Source organism: Sciurus vulgaris, assembly GCF_902686455.1.
Source record: "Sciurus vulgaris genome assembly, chromosome: 3".
In the NCBI taxonomy this organism is placed as follows: domain Eukaryota; kingdom Metazoa; phylum Chordata; class Mammalia; order Rodentia; family Sciuridae; genus Sciurus; species Sciurus vulgaris.
In genome coordinates this window covers 61,141,178-61,157,881 of record NC_136463.1, presented here as the reverse complement: position 1 = coordinate 61,157,881, position 16,704 = coordinate 61,141,178, and the positions used below count along the sequence as shown (strand labels likewise).

At 44.5% G+C, this 16,704-nt stretch overlaps 2 protein-coding genes across 4 annotated transcripts in view; one reads left to right on the top strand and one right to left on the bottom strand.

Annotated features, from left to right (window-relative positions):
- Positions 1 to 16,704, top strand: part of LOC306656064 (olfactory receptor-like protein DTMT) — a 280,983-nt gene that overhangs the window by 37,235 nt on the left and 227,044 nt on the right. The gene's annotated exons all lie outside the window — the stretch shown is intronic.
- LOC306656093 (DNA-directed RNA polymerase III subunit RPC7-like) lies at positions 11,142 to 13,314 on the bottom strand. The gene has a single exon (XM_079130990.1). The coding sequence runs from the start codon at positions 12,415 to 12,417 to the stop codon at positions 11,749 to 11,751; it is 669 nt and encodes a 222-aa protein (XP_078987116.1). The 5' UTR covers positions 12,418 to 13,314; the 3' UTR covers positions 11,142 to 11,748.

Sequence of the window (16,704 nt, the reverse complement as noted above, 5' to 3'; positions counted from 1 at the left end):
TAATGTATTCAGTAAAAATCTTGGCCATGAGAACCACTGCAACTGCTGCCTTCCTGTAGCCCTTAACTCAGCAATTTAAATATTAACCACATGGACCTAGTAGAGATGGTCACATGACATTATTTATCTATTGCTTTACCGCAAAAGTAATAAGAATAGTCTTAGGTCATCTAGAGTTTAGATATTAAGGAAATAAACATTGTATTTGCTTATTGACTTAGTTAAATATTCTTAAAATAATTATGATTAGGTAAGGATAATCTGTAAGGTTACTGTTTTCTCATAATCTTTCGGTAAAAACAATTTCTGCCTATGCTTTAGAAACTTCTTTGATTTTATTAATCACAAGCCTGTCATCAAAGCCTGAAGAAAAATATATATATAAACCCAGCCTTCCCCAGAATAAAGTGGGATTGATTGTACCAGAACTCGAGTCTGTGTCTTTCATTCTCCATCCATCACCGATGCTGTCTCCCCGTGCCCCGTTTACCTGTGTGGAACCCATGTACTCCTGCTAGGGCTGGACCCCAGCAAAAGACATTATCTTATTTATTCATCAATGTTACCCTAGTGAAGTATAAGTACTTGATAAATACATTTTAAGATTTTAAAATATGCATGATTTTTCCATTAAAAAGTCGACAGATGACAATCATCAGTCAGTGTGATGGAAGCATAGAACTTGTGGCTGATGGCTGCAGTCCTCAAGTGTCACTCTCTACCTCCCTGTGGGTTCTGATTGCCCAATATTGACAAAACTCTGACTCACAAGGATGGGGAGTCACCAAGGGAAGCAAGGTTCTCCTGGAAATCTCAGGACATGATTCCATAGAATGCAGGTAGTAGAAGCTTCACCCAAGGCCCGAGCACATCAAATTTGGCTGCCATGCAAAATTTGCATGATTGCCCTTTGATGTGTACTGAGAATATGATGGGTTTGAGCACATTATTTATTGCAGGGTTAAAAATTACTAAAATACATAATGAAAAGAACATTTTCAGCACAAGATTTAATTTGAAAATTCTGGAGCACAATTTGGAAACCACCATGCTGAATGTTACCCAAGTGTGTTGACAGGCAGATGCTGGTGAGATTTCTCGTGACTTATTCATCAAAGTCACCATTCACCTGTGCTCCCTGAGGATGCATGGTGGTCCCAACAGCACCTCTCCTCACTCAGCACTCAGGAGCCAGGGTTCATCCTGTTGGCCAGCCACTCCTGGGCATGTACAGGGCTGTCTCGTTAGCTCTGCTGTGTGCTAGTCAGATGCATTGTGCTTCTGACTCCCCCTCTCCAGGCTTGGTCTGTCCCTGTGTGATACCCACAGGGGATCCAGGTCAGGAGGTTTTGCGTGGGCCATTGGAACAGGAGGCTTTGCCTCTTGTCCAGGTGCTCTGACTCCCAACACTGCCAGCCAGGCCTGTGAGTGGCTCTGTGCTTGTTTCTCTCACCTATCACATTATTGCTAGCAGGGCTGGGATTGGAGAAAGGTTTAGGGCTTATCCCAGAAAGGTGTGTTTCTATTTGGAGAATGCACTTAGGAAATCACAACGGTGTCATTTGAAAGAAGTGACACATCAGTGGATGAATAAGAACAAAGAGAGTGGTGACCCCCACCCTACCCAGGTGTGCTCAGGCATCCCCGTGTGTGTGTGTGTGTGTGTGTGTGTGTGTGTGTGTGTGTGTGTACTGCCCAGGCACATGTCAGGACATGGGGAAGTGTCCCCATGATGGGACTTGCCATGTGCTGGGCAGACAGGTGCATCTGAAGCATGTTTGGAGGTGGGTGGGCAGAGTGGCTCCTGACCAGCTCACACCTGAACCTTGGTTGTGGCCAGCTCTGCAGCTGGGCATGTTCCCACAAGGTGATCCAGAGATGATGCACTCAGTCTGCATATTTCTGCAAATCTCCATCTCTCCCTTGAGCAATGGGGCTTAAAGGCGCTAGATGGTGCGCGCAGGCTGAAACAAAGCTTCAGAGGAAGGGAAGGCATACTGGAAGGTGCCCCCAAGTCTCTGAAACTTCCCCTCCCCTTCATTGGAGAGGGGATATTTTCTGTTCAAAGAAAACATTTCCAGCTTCTAGAGGAAGAGAGAAGAAAATGATGTTACTAATGATTTCAGGGATCAGTTTGTCATGGGGGCATTGACTACTTAATGTGGTTTAAAATAAGACCCTGGTAAACTTTTTCTTTTTTCAACAGTGAAACTTTTGGAGGGTTGTTTCTTTTCCAGATTAAGACCTTCCCCCTGGGTCCACTTCTGAGAGGGATCCTGCTCCAAGAATGCAATGTTTGGGGTCTGTGGACCTGGTTTCCCAAATTCCTCAAAAGTGTTGTCACACAGGAATGGGAGAGGAATACCTGTTTTCCAGGGTCCTTGAGAGCGTAACATGGATAGACATTGTGAGGTCACTAGCAGAGAACCTGACACTGGAAAACCCCAGTATGGACCAGCAACTGCTTACTCACATCCCCCTTGCTGATCTTCTGGGCACGTGGGTGGGGACAGTCTCAGTAGTAGTGAGCTCAGTTTCTGCAGGACAGATGGGGTTGTGTGGATGGGCTGTGCCCCAAGGCATTGGGTTCTCTGCTGTTTTCAGGTCATGGTCTTCCCAAGGATGGACATGCATCCATGTCCCAGGTGGGGTTCAGCTCAGGTTCTTTAATATGTCCTGATGGAGGGATTTTCATATGGGGTATCATATTGTTTGAGGTCCTGGGCATAATCTGTGATCTTGGAAATCCTGGTGATTAGTGAGGTTGGTCTACAGAATCTGTTTTGCTCTCTACCAGGGTGTTTCTCACTTGGGAAGTTAGTGGGTTTCTGCACACACTCTGGAACCCCCTCGAGTGTGCCAGATACAAGCTGTGGTCCCTGTCTGGGCCTCCATGAGTTCTCAGCCACTATGCCAGGCTGTCATCCTAGAGACATTAGAGGATAATGCCAAGTGCAGGCACTGTCTGTCATGGTGGAGATTATCAGAACTACCTGGAGCAGGCTCCCTGTGCAGGTTCCTAGGTCACCCTGGACACTGTTCAGCATGGCTTCCAGGCAGGTCACCTTGGGCCATGCTGACCAGCAGGTCCCCCAGGCTTGCCCCTTTATTGTCCCCACCCTAGTGATTCTGGTGGAGGTGGAGGTCACAGAAGCCATGAATGCTATAGAGACAGAAAGATAAGACCAGAACGGTAGAGACTTCTCTAGAAGTGAAGGGTTGGCAAATGCCTGCATCTGTTCTGCCACTGAATACTTTAGCTATGTTTACTTGTGGCCACTTCTATGTGAATTTCATTGGAGGGGCTCCATTTAGTACTGGGTAGGCATCTAAAGCTTGCCACAGGTACCCGGGCAGGGTCCAGGTGGGCATGGAGATTGGAGGCTCCTGCATATTGCTGTGCACTCTGGAGACTGAGGGTGGGCGGCTCAGAAGCCACGTTCACAGTTGACTGTGTGCCTCTTCCTGCTCTCCTGCCTAGTCCCCCAGGCTGCTCCTGGTCTTTGGAATTTTGTCTTTGTAAATACGAACCTGAAGTCTTTGCAAGGTGGCAGCATGCTTCAGAGCACTTTAGGTACTGCTCCTGTGCTCACCCATTTGGAGCAAATGTAAATGTTCTGCCCTTTGTCCCTTCACTTTTCTCTTTAAATCCAAGCCAAAGTCCCGGGACCACCCCTTAAACTGCACACTTCAGGGGTGCTCTGGTCGTTCTTAAGGAAGGAGGGTTATTACAGAGCTAAGGATGCTCCAGTCACGTTCCACATGCCCCTTCCTCCAGAGGGAATTTGCCATCATTGTTTACAGCCTAATGTACTTTTTAAATTTTTTTTAAAAAACTTATACCATTTGCAGATGTTTGTAAATCACACAGGCTTGTGCAGGTGCACACTCACATAAATATTTAAATATTTACTGTTGATTTTACTTTGAACTGCTCCCCTTGCTCCTCCCAAAGCATTATACCTTTGAGATTTGATCTGTTGACCCTGCTGGGCCAGTAATCCCTTTGGTGCACCACAAATGACACTACTGATGAACACACGACCTTCAGTTTGAAACCAGGGAGCCATGACCTCACAGTCCCTGCCACTTCTGCAGCCTCAGTTTGGGCTGAGGTAGGGAGTAGGATCTTTGCTTAAGCACAAGGCTCAGGTCTAGGCTGCGCCCTTCAGTGACCAGCTCTGACTCTGGGGATGCTTGTCTGCCTCCTCAGAGTGGCTGTCTCAGCTCTGGCTGCTGTAAAGAATCCTGCAGTTTGTGAAACTAAACAAGGGATGTTAATTTCTGAGGGTTCTGGAGGTCCAGCCCAAGGCCAGGGTGCTGGCAGGGAGGGTTCTGCCCGGGGCCACCTCCTCCTGTGTCCACGCCTGGTGGGGACCGGTTCTCACGACTCACTCAGCCCTGCTCACCTCCAAAGGCCCTGCCTGCTAACCCCAGGTGCTGGGGCTGCAGCCTGTGAATTTGGCGGACACGTTTTGGGCTGGCAGGGCTCCAGAGGGGTGCAGGCAAGGTGGATCACTCTGCTGGGGCAGGGCACCGCTCTGCTGAAGCTGCGCACCAGGGCACTAACTCTCCTCGTGTCCTGCAGTATCCCTGTCCTCCATGATCCCCTACACACACTTCAATGTTCAGTTCTTGGAGAAATTTGGAGTCACCTTCAGAAGAGAAGGTGAGACCTTCACGCTCAAGTGCATGCTGCTGGTGATGCCAGACCTGAAGAGGGTGCAGCCCTGCGCCCAGTGGTACCAGGAGAGTGAATGCCTGGCACAGCGTGAAGCCTGTGGGCAGGGACCATCCTTGTACTTGTAAGAACTGGCCCTCTCCTCTGCCGCTGTGCTTGGGGTGGTGGCAAAGCAAACAGGGATGGGGGCTGACACTCACCTTGAATCCTGAGAGGATGGCAGGAGGTCCCTGAATCCAGGCATGTCATCTGTGGGTCCCCAGCCCCTGCAAGGGCTCCCACACTGAACAGAGAGGAGCTGGCCAGCACACACCCTGCCCCAACCGTGACTGGCCACCGCAGGGCATACTGTGAGCTGTGGTTCTGAGTGGTCACTTCCCTATGACTCAGAAGAGGGACTGCCAGGTGACTCTGTTGCAGAGGAGGGGCTGCGGTGACCCTGGCCCCACTCTGGCTCTCAGGGGTATGGGGGAGCTGGGATCTGACCACAGACTGGCTCTGGCATTGTCCCCCACTGTGACTGTGGTCCTCTTGCCAGGTCTGCACTTCCCTGGTGATGCAGCCTCCTCTGGGCTGTGCTTTGGGGGATCCCACTGTGTGTGCTCCTGCTGCTGAGGCCTCAGGGAATACCTGAACTCATGAGGAGGCAGGAGCCCATCACGTGCTGGATGACTGTGGCCTAGCTGGGGATGTGGGACATTCAAAGTGGCACCAATTTAAAGTACAGGAGCCACTGCAGACCAGTGTGACACATGGCCAGATGCAGTGCTGGTCACAGGTCCTGTCCTGCTGTGCAGAGCCGAGACAGGGCTGGGAGTGTGGAGCAGACCTTCACAGGATGGGACTGGAGGGTCACTGAAGGGCCAGGGCTTTCTGGGGCCCAGAAGGAATTCCTGAGTGACAAAGGCTGGGGGCTGAACTCTCTTCAGGGAGAGAGTTTCCACGAGGACATGGAAGACAAGGGGTGAAGCCCTGTTAGGTCTGTTGGGGCACTGGGACCTGCTGGCTCCTGTGGAAAGAGGAGGGTCACAGTCAGGGCCTCAGGCATGCTGCAGTGGGGAGGGAGGAGGGACAGAGACAGAGACAGAGGAGGGGGAAGAGATAGGGGAGAGACAGACAGGGGCAGAGAGGAGGAGGGAGGAGGGACAGAGACAGAGACAGAGGAAGGGGAAGAGATGGGGGAGAGACAGACAGGGGCAGAGAGGAGGAGGGAGGAGGGACAGAGACAGAGACAGAGGAGGGGGAAGAGATGGGGGAGAGACAGACAGGGGTAGAGAGGAGGAGGGATGGAGGGCAGAGAGAGGGAGAGATGGGTGGGTGGAGAGAAGGGGAGAAAGGGAGATGGGGAGAGAACAGACAGGGAGACTGAGGTACAGAGCAGCCCTCTGTGTTGTCAGAGTGGTTTTCTACCCTGCTCTTTCTGACAAGGAATGACATTAGTTTGGGCAACGTGCTCATGGTGTCCCCAGAGCATGCTGATGTTAATTTCAGACCTTTATGGTGTTTGATTCTGGCACTGGGATTCCTCTTCTTGACCAGGGTGCATGTGATGTCTCAGAGACATGCTGACTAGTCTGTGTTTGAGTCACCCTGTGACAGCAGCTGGGCTGTAGTAGCTAACAGAGTTCCAGGTGAGCAGCCAGGTCGTCCTGTGGGCTTCATTATTTAGGAGGAAACCAGGCAGATCCCTCCCTGGCTTATTTTAGTGAAGGAAATTATTTTGTTCTTTAAAGTTGATGAGCTGCAAGCACTGGGAGGCTGGCCAGCCCCAGGCAACGTGGAGGCAGCAGGGCCCTAAGAGGCAGATGGAGGATGGAGTAGCTGGCCCAGGCTGGGAAGAGGCAGCAGGGCAGTGGACACAGTAGCTGGCCTAGCCTAGTGGGGGTGGCAGGGGTGAGGAACAGACGCAGGTTGAGTGGATCAGAACCACAGGCTGCAGTACTGACTCCAGCTTCCTCGCTGGTGAGTCACCCAAGACCATCTGGTGTGACCTGCCTGGCTACTGTGGTGATCTACAGAGACACCAGGGAACCAAGGTGGAACAGCCTCACTCAAGTACCATGTTCCAGTCAGGTCTGCCGAGGGCCTGCTCAGGTGCTCAAAGTTGGGGCGTGCTTGGTGACGAAGCCAGGCTTTCCTCAGTATGTGAGAACTCCCCAGATGAGAAGCAGGTTCTAGGAGACTCTCAGGACAGGAGGCCATTGGATGCTGTCAAGGGTCTGTCAGCTCTCAGAGTCCTTTCAGGCTGTCTGGGAGGCTGGTGTCAGGACCCTGCCCATGAGGTAGGTGTCTGGCTGTCCCTTGCCCTGACTAGATGGCGCCTTCCCTCCGAGCCCTCATGGGGGCCTTGGTTCTTATCTGGGGGACACTGTCACAGGTCCCACTGAATGGCCTCACCCAATGTAATCGCCCAAAGGTCAGTTCCTAACACCACCACTTTGGGAGGACATAGTTGTTCCATAAACCCAGTCTTTTAAAAAATTATTTATTTTTATTTGTTCCTTTTAGCTACACATGACAGTAGAATGTATTTTGACATACACAAACATGGAGTATAACTTTCCATCCTTGTGGCTGTACATGATGTGGTGTTTCACTGGTCATCTATTCATATATGAACACGGAAAGTTATGTCTAATTCATTCTGCTGTCTTTCTCATTCACATCCCCCATTATCTTCTGTCCATTCTGGTGAACCTTCCCCCGCAACCCCCAACTTGACCTTTGGTTTTTGGTGATTGGCTTATTTCACTTAGCCTGAGAGCTTCCAGTTCCATCCATTTACCAGCAAATGGCAAAAGTTCATTCTTCTTTATGACTAATATTCCACTGAATATATGTATCACTATTTCTTTGTCTATTGATCAGTTGGAGGACACCTAGGTTGGTTCCATAGCTTAGCTATTGTCAGTTGAGCTACTATAAATATTGATGCCCTAAACCCAGTCTTATTTTAGAAACTCATATCAAAGCTGGTTTCTCGATGGTGTTTTCTGGCCTGTCCTCCATCAGAGACACATGGCCTGTCTCATGGCCTTGGAAGGAATCACCACTTGGGCAATGGGATTCTGGGCTTAGTAGGGGCCTCCTCGGCTGCTGGCCAGGTGGCCTGGGTTCTCTCCAGCATCAACACCCCTTCCCGATAAGTCTAGCAGTTTGGTGGACACTCCCTGGTGATTGTGAGGTCATACCACTCAGCTGTCTGCAGCCCCCAGGTCTGCCCAGGCAAGGTGATGTGGATATAAGGTGGGCCAAGGGTGTTCTGAAACTCTGCACTCCAGGCTGGGGTTAGCCATCTGCCAGGTTCACATGGCCCCATCCTCCACTCTGACACCACAAGTGTCTTCCAGGCAGCCAGCTCTGCACTGCATCCCAACTCTAGTGGCAAATGAAAGCACCAAGTCCTGGCTCATGGCTCTTACATGTGGTGTGGAGACAGGCAAAGGGGTGACCAGAGAGGAACTCTAATGTACTGAGGAACCACTGATGTGGTACTGAGTTCAGAACAGAGGCTGCAAAGAAAATGGAGCCTGTCAGGGAGGGAAGGATTGGCCAGGGAGGACATCTATTGAAGCCAGTGTGCCACTGTAAAGATCCAGGAGAGCTTTCCAGGCAGGGAGCAGCCTTGTGGGACAAGGTCTCCATTCTCCTGGACCTGAGAGAGCTGTGCTGGGGCAGCCTGAGAGGAGGAGGAGTGACACAGAGTTCTGGAGTCAGAAGACCCCAGGCGAAGGTGGACAGGAGGTTGTTACAGCTGGGTAACTCGACATCCCATGGTGAGGGGTCCCCAGCCGCTGAGTGGAGAGGTGAGGTGTGCTGGGAGCAGGGGCTCCAGGAGGCGACTGCAGCTGTGGAGGCTGGGTGTGGGGTAGCGGGGTGTGGGGATCAGGATCTGTGCTGACCCGCAGGCTTGCTGATGCATGGGGGTGGCAGAGGAGCGGGCTGTGGACTCGGGTCCCTGCTGGAGGCGATGGAGGTTGGGGGCTGCCCTGCTGTGAAGTTAGGGCAGCCAGAGCTCAGTGACAGGCAGGCTGATGCAGAGTTGCCCAGTGGGACCCCAGGAGAGATCGTGGGCAGGGGGGATATGAGTTAATGCTTGAGGAGGTCAAGGGTTGTGTGTGGGGTCACTGCCATAGAAAGTATGCACGGGCAGGACAGGGTGAGGGCCCCCAGACTCTGCACATGTAGGGTCTGAGAAGGCTCCTGCATGGCCCAGGTCGGACCCTGTGAGGATGTTCATGCAAAATGCCAATGAAAGTGCACCATCCCATCAAGGCCAGGATAGAGCCCACAGGAAGGAGGGTCTGATGCTGGCGGTGACGTCACCACAGGAAGGCCTGTGCTAATCATAAAAAGATGGGAACTGCTGCATTAGTCCTGCGAGCCTCTTTCCCCTCCATCCCTGTTGAGTGTGATGTGCTCTCAGGGCTCCAGCCAGGTGCTCTGGAAACCTGACCCTTGGCCGTGTGGTGCATGTCACTAGTGCCCCAAGCACACCTCCTGAGCAGTGGTGCTTTGTCCTTGACTGTGGCTGCTGTCACCTGGTTGCATGGGTAGGTGTCTGCTGAGGAGCTCATTGCCCAGCCACTCTGTGATGGGAGGAGAGCACGGGGGCCATCTCTCTCTGTCACGTGTTCCTTTCCTGCATGTTAGCCTGTTTCCACAGTCCCTATGCATGGTTACCGTATCTACTATGTGTCAGCTGCTGGGATGATCCCTAATTACCTCCATAATTATTCTTTGACAGCATTAGCCACATAGGAAAATAAAAATGGACAATGCAACTTAGCGTGTTCTTATTTTTATTTTGTAAGAATTTAATATTAAATACATAAAAATAAACATTATAGCAACCAGTTTTGCTTGTTATAACAATTTTAAAGATTCTTCACCAATAAGTATTTGTGTGTGTGTGTGTGTGTGTGTGTGTGTGTCAAGCTATCTCTAAAACAATGTTTGTGTGTGCCTTCCTATGGAATAACTTCACAGTCTCAGAACTTGAGTCAGAAAAAAAAAATACTAGTAAAGCAATCTGCCAACCTTGTCTGTTCTCACAATTAGCATACTTTAAAACTAAAAAAATGTTTCAAAGGGGGAAAGAATAAGTTTAAATAAGAGATGGCCAGAGCCTCCCAGAGTAAATCCTTGCCCAAGGGTGCTGCCCTAACTATATTTAGGACTGTAACCAAAGACAAATATAAAGCTAGGAAAAGCAATACTTTTACCTTCATTTTTACCTGATTCAACTATAGAAATAAGATTTCTATAAACAAAATGGTATTTGGCTCTTGTACACCAAAGGAAGTGATAATAAAACATCTGTTAATTATTCCCAAATGACAACTTTGCCATTACTAAAAATTTCATGTGAGGTTTCTATTGTAAGTATAATAGATTGCACTTTAAAGAAGATTTATTCATATTTCCATTTAGAATCTTTAAATCTTTTGATACTTTTACACATTTAGTTTACACATTAGTTACCTTTTACACTTATCTGACACTCTGACATTACTCCTTAACAACTTTGCCATCCCTCTTGTGAATGTTAGTGAATTTTTGTATTACTTGGATTTGATTATGCCTAAAGAGTTTTGCACCTCTTAATCTATGTATTCATACATACTTGAACAAATTATTATTGTTTAACTGATCTTTTGTAAAAATATTACTAGTTGTAATGGATTTCTATAAACTGAAAATTGATTTAATGTAGCACATGGAGCACTTTAAAAACAAACAAACTTCTCATTTTTTAAATGAGAAGTCACATATTAGGAGTACAGCATTAAAGTAATATGCATACTCACACCCATCTTGAATTATTTGAGGAAGTACTGCCATTGAAAATGATCTTTTTTCCTGAGACAATCACGCTGCAAAATTACACAAGACAATACAAATTTCCCACAAATAAAAGATGGGAAAACCTGATTATGAGGAAAACATTTTTTTCTCAAAATAGTTTTCAGTCATTTTCTAAGCTTCAATTATTCAGAAGGTTAATACCAAATTTAAGATGTGATCATTTCTTTAAGGTAAGGGAATGTAAACATGGTAAATTCTGGTTAAACATTTTTTATAGGAAGTAGTTTACAAGTGGAAAAACTAAGGCACAGAAAATTAATCAAGTTCAGTGTCACGGTGGAACTTAATATTACAGTAGAAATAAAATTTAGGGTTCTGATTCTCAGGTTAGAGAGTAACAGGTAATACCCTCCCAACAGGGAAAAATAAATTTTCCTCATTTCTTTTGGCAGGTAATTCTAATAAGTCTTTTTTGAAATCTATTATATGGATTTCCTTGAAAATCTTTGGCATGTTTAAGTTTTTGAAGGCTGAGGTATCTAGGTATTTTCTCCCCATAATATAAAACGGCAGGAAGCTAGCTTTTAAGTTAAACAAAAAAGTTTAATGACCTGAGTTCATTCTATATATAATGAACTGTACAGCTTATGAGTCCTGTGAAACTTAACAGAGGCCACTACAGTTGACCAAATTCATACTATAGCTCAGATTGACATTTTTCCCTGCATGTATGTTTTTGATCACAAAACCTCTAATCTCATAAGTTTAGACTTCAAGAGCTCAGGCAGGTTTAAGGAGTCACAATATAGTAGTATAGAACACAGCATGTAAAAGATAATTTTCAAGTTTGTTTTTAAAGTGCTCCATGTGCTACATTAAATCAATTTTCAGTTTATAGAAGTCCATTACAACTAGTAATATTTTTACAAAAGATCAGTTAAACAATAATAATTTGTTCAAGTATGTATGAACACATAGATTAAGAGGTGCAAAACTCTTTAGGTATAATCAAATCCAAGTAATACAAAAATTCACTAACATTCACAAGAGGGATGGCAAAGTTGTTAAGGAGGAATGTCAGAGTGTCAGATAAGTGTAAAAGGTAACTAATGTGTGAACTCAAAGCAGTTATGAATATTTTAATAACATATTTGTCCAATAAAATAGAAACAAAAAATATATACTCTTTATCAGAAATAAATCAAGTCTGTTCAACTGCTCAGAAGGCATATCATAAATTTTTTCGAGAAATTTTATGGCTAATAGGTTGCTTTGTCCATGTTGTCATCACTTCCTGCACCAAAATCATCTCCATCTTCAAAATACGAATTAATGCAGTCATTTTCCTCCTCTTGCTTTCCATCATCATACTCCTCCTGTTCTGCAGCATCATCGTCGCCATCATCATCACCTTCTTCACTTTTCTCTTTGCTCCCTTCTTTCTCCTCATTTTCCTCACCTGATTTTTCACCATCACCTCTCTTTTCCAGTTCCTCAGTTTTTTTCAACATATCTGCAGTATTAGCAAGTGAAGTACCTTTGACTGTATCTTTTGCCTTTTTGGATTTTGGGTCTTTTTTGCATTTTTTCCTGGGCTTCATCTCTCTTGGGAGTCTTCTCCAATCTGGTATCCACTCTTCTTTGTATACCTTCATATATCTTTTACTATACCTTTCAATATCTAGTTTTCCTTCAGGTGTTTCAATAAAAGAAGGCATTCTTTTCATTGTTTCTCTCAATTCCTGTTTCAAGGCCAGCATATAATCTTCCCTTTCTCTTGTTTTCAGTGGCACTGGCTTATAATCTGTAACAGGAAATAGTGGAGGTGGTTTCAACACTACATCAGGTAACTTTTCACCTCTGCTAAATCCAATAGTCTCAATATTAAAGGTATAGGCAGCACGTCCTCTTCCATTATTCCTAGCCATCAGAAGTAGTTATACCCAAAGAATTTCAAATGCTGATCACTTATTCTCGAGGTTTGGGCAAAACTGTATGCCAAAGTTCCGGCTGGCAAGGGAGGGGTGTGGGCAGCGGACGCCTGCGCTCGGGTACTGCAGGTTCCACCTTGGAGAAGCGCTCATCCAGCATGTTCATTTTTATTACACATTTGCCCTTGTGATCCAGAGGTGTTGGCCTCTTAAATACCATGAAGCAAAAACTAGACTCTGTTCTCCACGGATCAGGTATCACGAGCTCTCCATTCAAGGTCCAGTTTTCAAAAAATTAAAAAATATAAGAAACTCTTTTTGTCTTGCAAAAAAATGCAATATATGTTTATTGCAAAAAATCATCCCCCAAATTGTAATTTCTCCACCCACAAGCTGATTGTGATCATTGTGCTGTGTGAGGTGCATCCTGCCCATGTGGTCTCATTGAGGGGATCATGGTTCTGGGAGATCTCCCTGAGGGGTCCTTTGTGTCCCTGACGGTGGGAGACTGGCTGCATCATGACTGCTTGCCTGCTCGCCCCTCTGAAACATCTGAGCTCGGTCGTGGTTTTCTGCTGTAAGTCTATGCAGGATAAAATGCTCCCACACTCACCACACAGTCCTTTTCCTACCTTGGGACAAACCCTGAGGTATACAGTTGGTGTTGAAAATTGCACCTGTGTCAGGGTTTTGGACAGTGCCTCCTTTATCCCACCGGGAGAGATAGGCAACTGTCTCCTCTTTCCAAAGGCAGATGTTGCCCATCTTGTGCCCAAATTCTGTTGGTGTGGAGCAATTTCTCATTATTTTATTTTGTATTCCTGATTTCCAGCATTGTGCATTTCCCCACAAGCTTATCTGTCATCTGCATTCTTCTTTGACACTCTGCCTTTTTACATCATTGCCTTTAAAATTTTTTATTTCTTTTTTTTAAATTTATTTTTATTGTAAACAAATGGGATACATGTTGTTTCTGTTTGTACATGGAATAAAGGCATACCATTTGCAAAATCATACATTCACATAGGGTAATGGTGTTTGATTCATTGTTATTTTTTCCTTCCCCCCCACCCCTCCCACCCCTCTTTTCCCTCTATACAGTCCCTCCTTCCTCCATTCTTGTCCCCCTTTTTTCCCCCCATTATGTGTCATCATCCGCTTATCAGGGAGATCATTCGTCTTTTGGTTTTTTGAGATTGACTTACTCACTTAGCATGATATTCTCAAATTTCATCTATTTGCCTGCAAATGCCATAATTTTATTAATCTTTATAGCTGAGTAATATTCCATTTATATATATACCACAGTTACTTTATCCATTCATCAATTGAAGGACATCTAGGTTGGTTCCACAAACTGGCTATTGTGAATTGAGGAGCTATGAACATTGATGTGGCTGTATCTCTGTAGTATGCTGATTTTAAGTCCTTTGGGTATAGGCCAAGGAGTGGGATAGCTGGGTCAAATGGTGGTTCCATTCCAAGTTTTCTAAGGAATCTCCACACTGCTTTCCAGAGTGGCTGCACTAATTTGCAGTCCCACCAGCAATGTATGAGTGTACCTTTTTCCCCACATCCTCGCCGACAACTATTGTTGCTTGTATTCTTGAAAATCACCATTCTAATTGGGGTGAGATGGAATCTTAGGGTACTTTTGATTTGCATTTATCTTATTACTAGAAATGTTGAACATTTTTTCATATATCTGCTGATTGCTTCTAGATCTTCTTCTGTGAAGTGTCTGTTCATTTCCATAGCCCATTTGTTGATTGGATTATTTGTATTCTTGGTGTAGAGCTTTTTGATATCTTTATATATTCTGGAAATTAGTGCTCTATCTGAAGTATGCGTGGCAAAGATTTTCTCCCACTCTGTAGGCTCTCTTTTCACATTGCTGACAGTTTTCTTTACTGAGAGAAAGCTTTTTTATCCCAGTTATTGATTCTTGCTTTTATTTCTTCTGCTGTGGGAGTCCTGTTAAGGAAGTCTGATCCTAAGCCAACATGTGGAAGATTTGGAACTACTTTTTCTTCTATAGATGCAGGGTCTCTGGTCTGATTCCGAGATCCTTGACCCATTTTGAGTTGACTTTTGTGCAGGGTGAGAGAGAGAGGTTTAGTTTCATTCAGTTGTTTCCAGTTTTCCCAGCACCATTTGTTGAAGAGGCTATCATTACTCCATTGCATATTTTTGGCAACATTGTCTAGTATGAGAAAATTGTATTTATTGGGATTTGTGTCCATGTCCTCTATTCTGTACCATTGATCTACCTGTCTATTTTGGTACCAATACCATGCCGTTTTTGTTACTATTGCTTTGTAGTGTAGTTGAAGTTCTGGTATTGCGATACCACCTGCTTCATTCTTCCTGCTAAGGATTGCTTTAGCTACTCTGGGTTTCTTATTCCAGAGGAATTTCATGATTGCTTGCTCTATTTCTGTAAGGTACATCATTGGGATTTTAATTAGAATTGCATTGAATCTGTATAGTACGTTTGGTAGTATGACCATTTTAACAATATTAATTCTGCTTATCCAAGAACATGGGAGATATTTCCATCTTCTAAGATCTTCCTCAATTTCTTTCTTCAATGTTTTGTAGTTTCATTGTAGAGATCTTTCTACCTCTTTGGTTACATTGATTCACAAGTATTTCATTTTTTTCGAGGCTATTGCAAATGGAGTTGTTTTCCTCATTTCCATTTCACATGTTTCATCGCTTGTGTATAAAAATGCTTTAGATTTATGCATGTTGATTTTATAGCCTGCTATTTTCCTGAATTCATTGATGAAGTCTAGAAGTTTTCTGGAGGAGTTTTTTGGATCCTCTAAATATAGAATCATGTCATCCACAAATAGTGACAGCTGAAGTTTCTCTTTTCCTATTCGTATCCCTTTAATTTCTTTAGTCCATCTAACTGCTCTGGCTAGAGTTTCAAGGACAATGTTTAGTAGAAGTGGTGAAAGAGGACATCCATTTCTTGTTCCTGTGTTTACAGGAAATGGATTCAGTTTTTCTGTATTAAGAATGATGTTGGCCATGGGCATAGCATAAATAGCCTTTACAATGTTCAGATATTTTCCTACTATTCCTATTTTTTCTAGTGTATTGAGCATGAAGGGGTGTTATATTTTGTTGATCGCTTTTTCTGCATCAATTGAAATAACCATATGATTCTTATCCTTAAGTCTATTGACATGATGGACTACATTTATTGATTTAAGGATATTAAACCATTCTTCCATTCCAGGGATGAACCCCACTTGATCGTGGTGCACAATTTTCTTAATATGCTTGCTTTTGAATACGGTTTTCCAATATTTTGTTAAGGAACTTTGCATCTATATTCATCAAGGATATTGGTCTAAAATTTTCTTTCCTTGATGTGTGTTTGCCTTGTTTAGGTATGAGGGTGATATTAGCTTCATAGAATGAGTTTGGTAGGGTACCCTCCATTTCTATTTCCTGGAATACTTTGAGAAGTATTGGAATGAGTTCTTCTTTGAAGGTCTTGTAGAACTCAGCTGAGAATTCGTCTGGTCCTGGACTTTACTTGGATGGTAGATTTTTAATGGCCTCTTCTATTTCCTTGCTTGATATTGATGTGTTTAAATTGTGTATGTCCTCCTGGTTCAGTTTGGGATGGGCATATGTCTCTAGAAATTTGTCAATATCTTTGGTAGTTTCTATTTTGTTGGAATACATATTTTCAAAGTACCTTCTCATTATGTTCTGTATCTCAGTTGTGTCTGTCATGATATTTCCTTTTTCATCATGAATTATAGTAATTTGAGTTTCCCTCTCCTTCTCTTTGTTACTGTGGCTAAGGGTTTGTCTATTTTGTTTACTTTCACAAAGAACCAAATTTTTGTTTTGTCAATTTTTTGAATTGTTTCTTTTGTTTCAATTTCATTGATTTCAGCTCTGATTTTAATATTTTCTGTCTTCTACTAATTTGCTGTTATTCTGTTCTTCTTTACCTAGGGCTTTAAACGGTAATGTTAGGTCATTTAGTTGTTGACTTTTCATTCTTTTCTGGAATGTGCTCCATGCAATGAATTTTCCTCTTAGTACCGCTTTCATAGTGTCCCTGAGATTTTGATATGTTGTATCATCATTCTCATTGAGCTCTGAGAATTTTTTTATCTCCTCCCTGATGTTTTCTGTTATCCATGTTTCATTCTATAGCATATTTAGTCTCCAGGCGTTGGAGTAATTTCTGTTTTTTATTTTGTCATTGATTTCTATTCTCAGTCCATTATGATCTGATAGAACACACGGCAG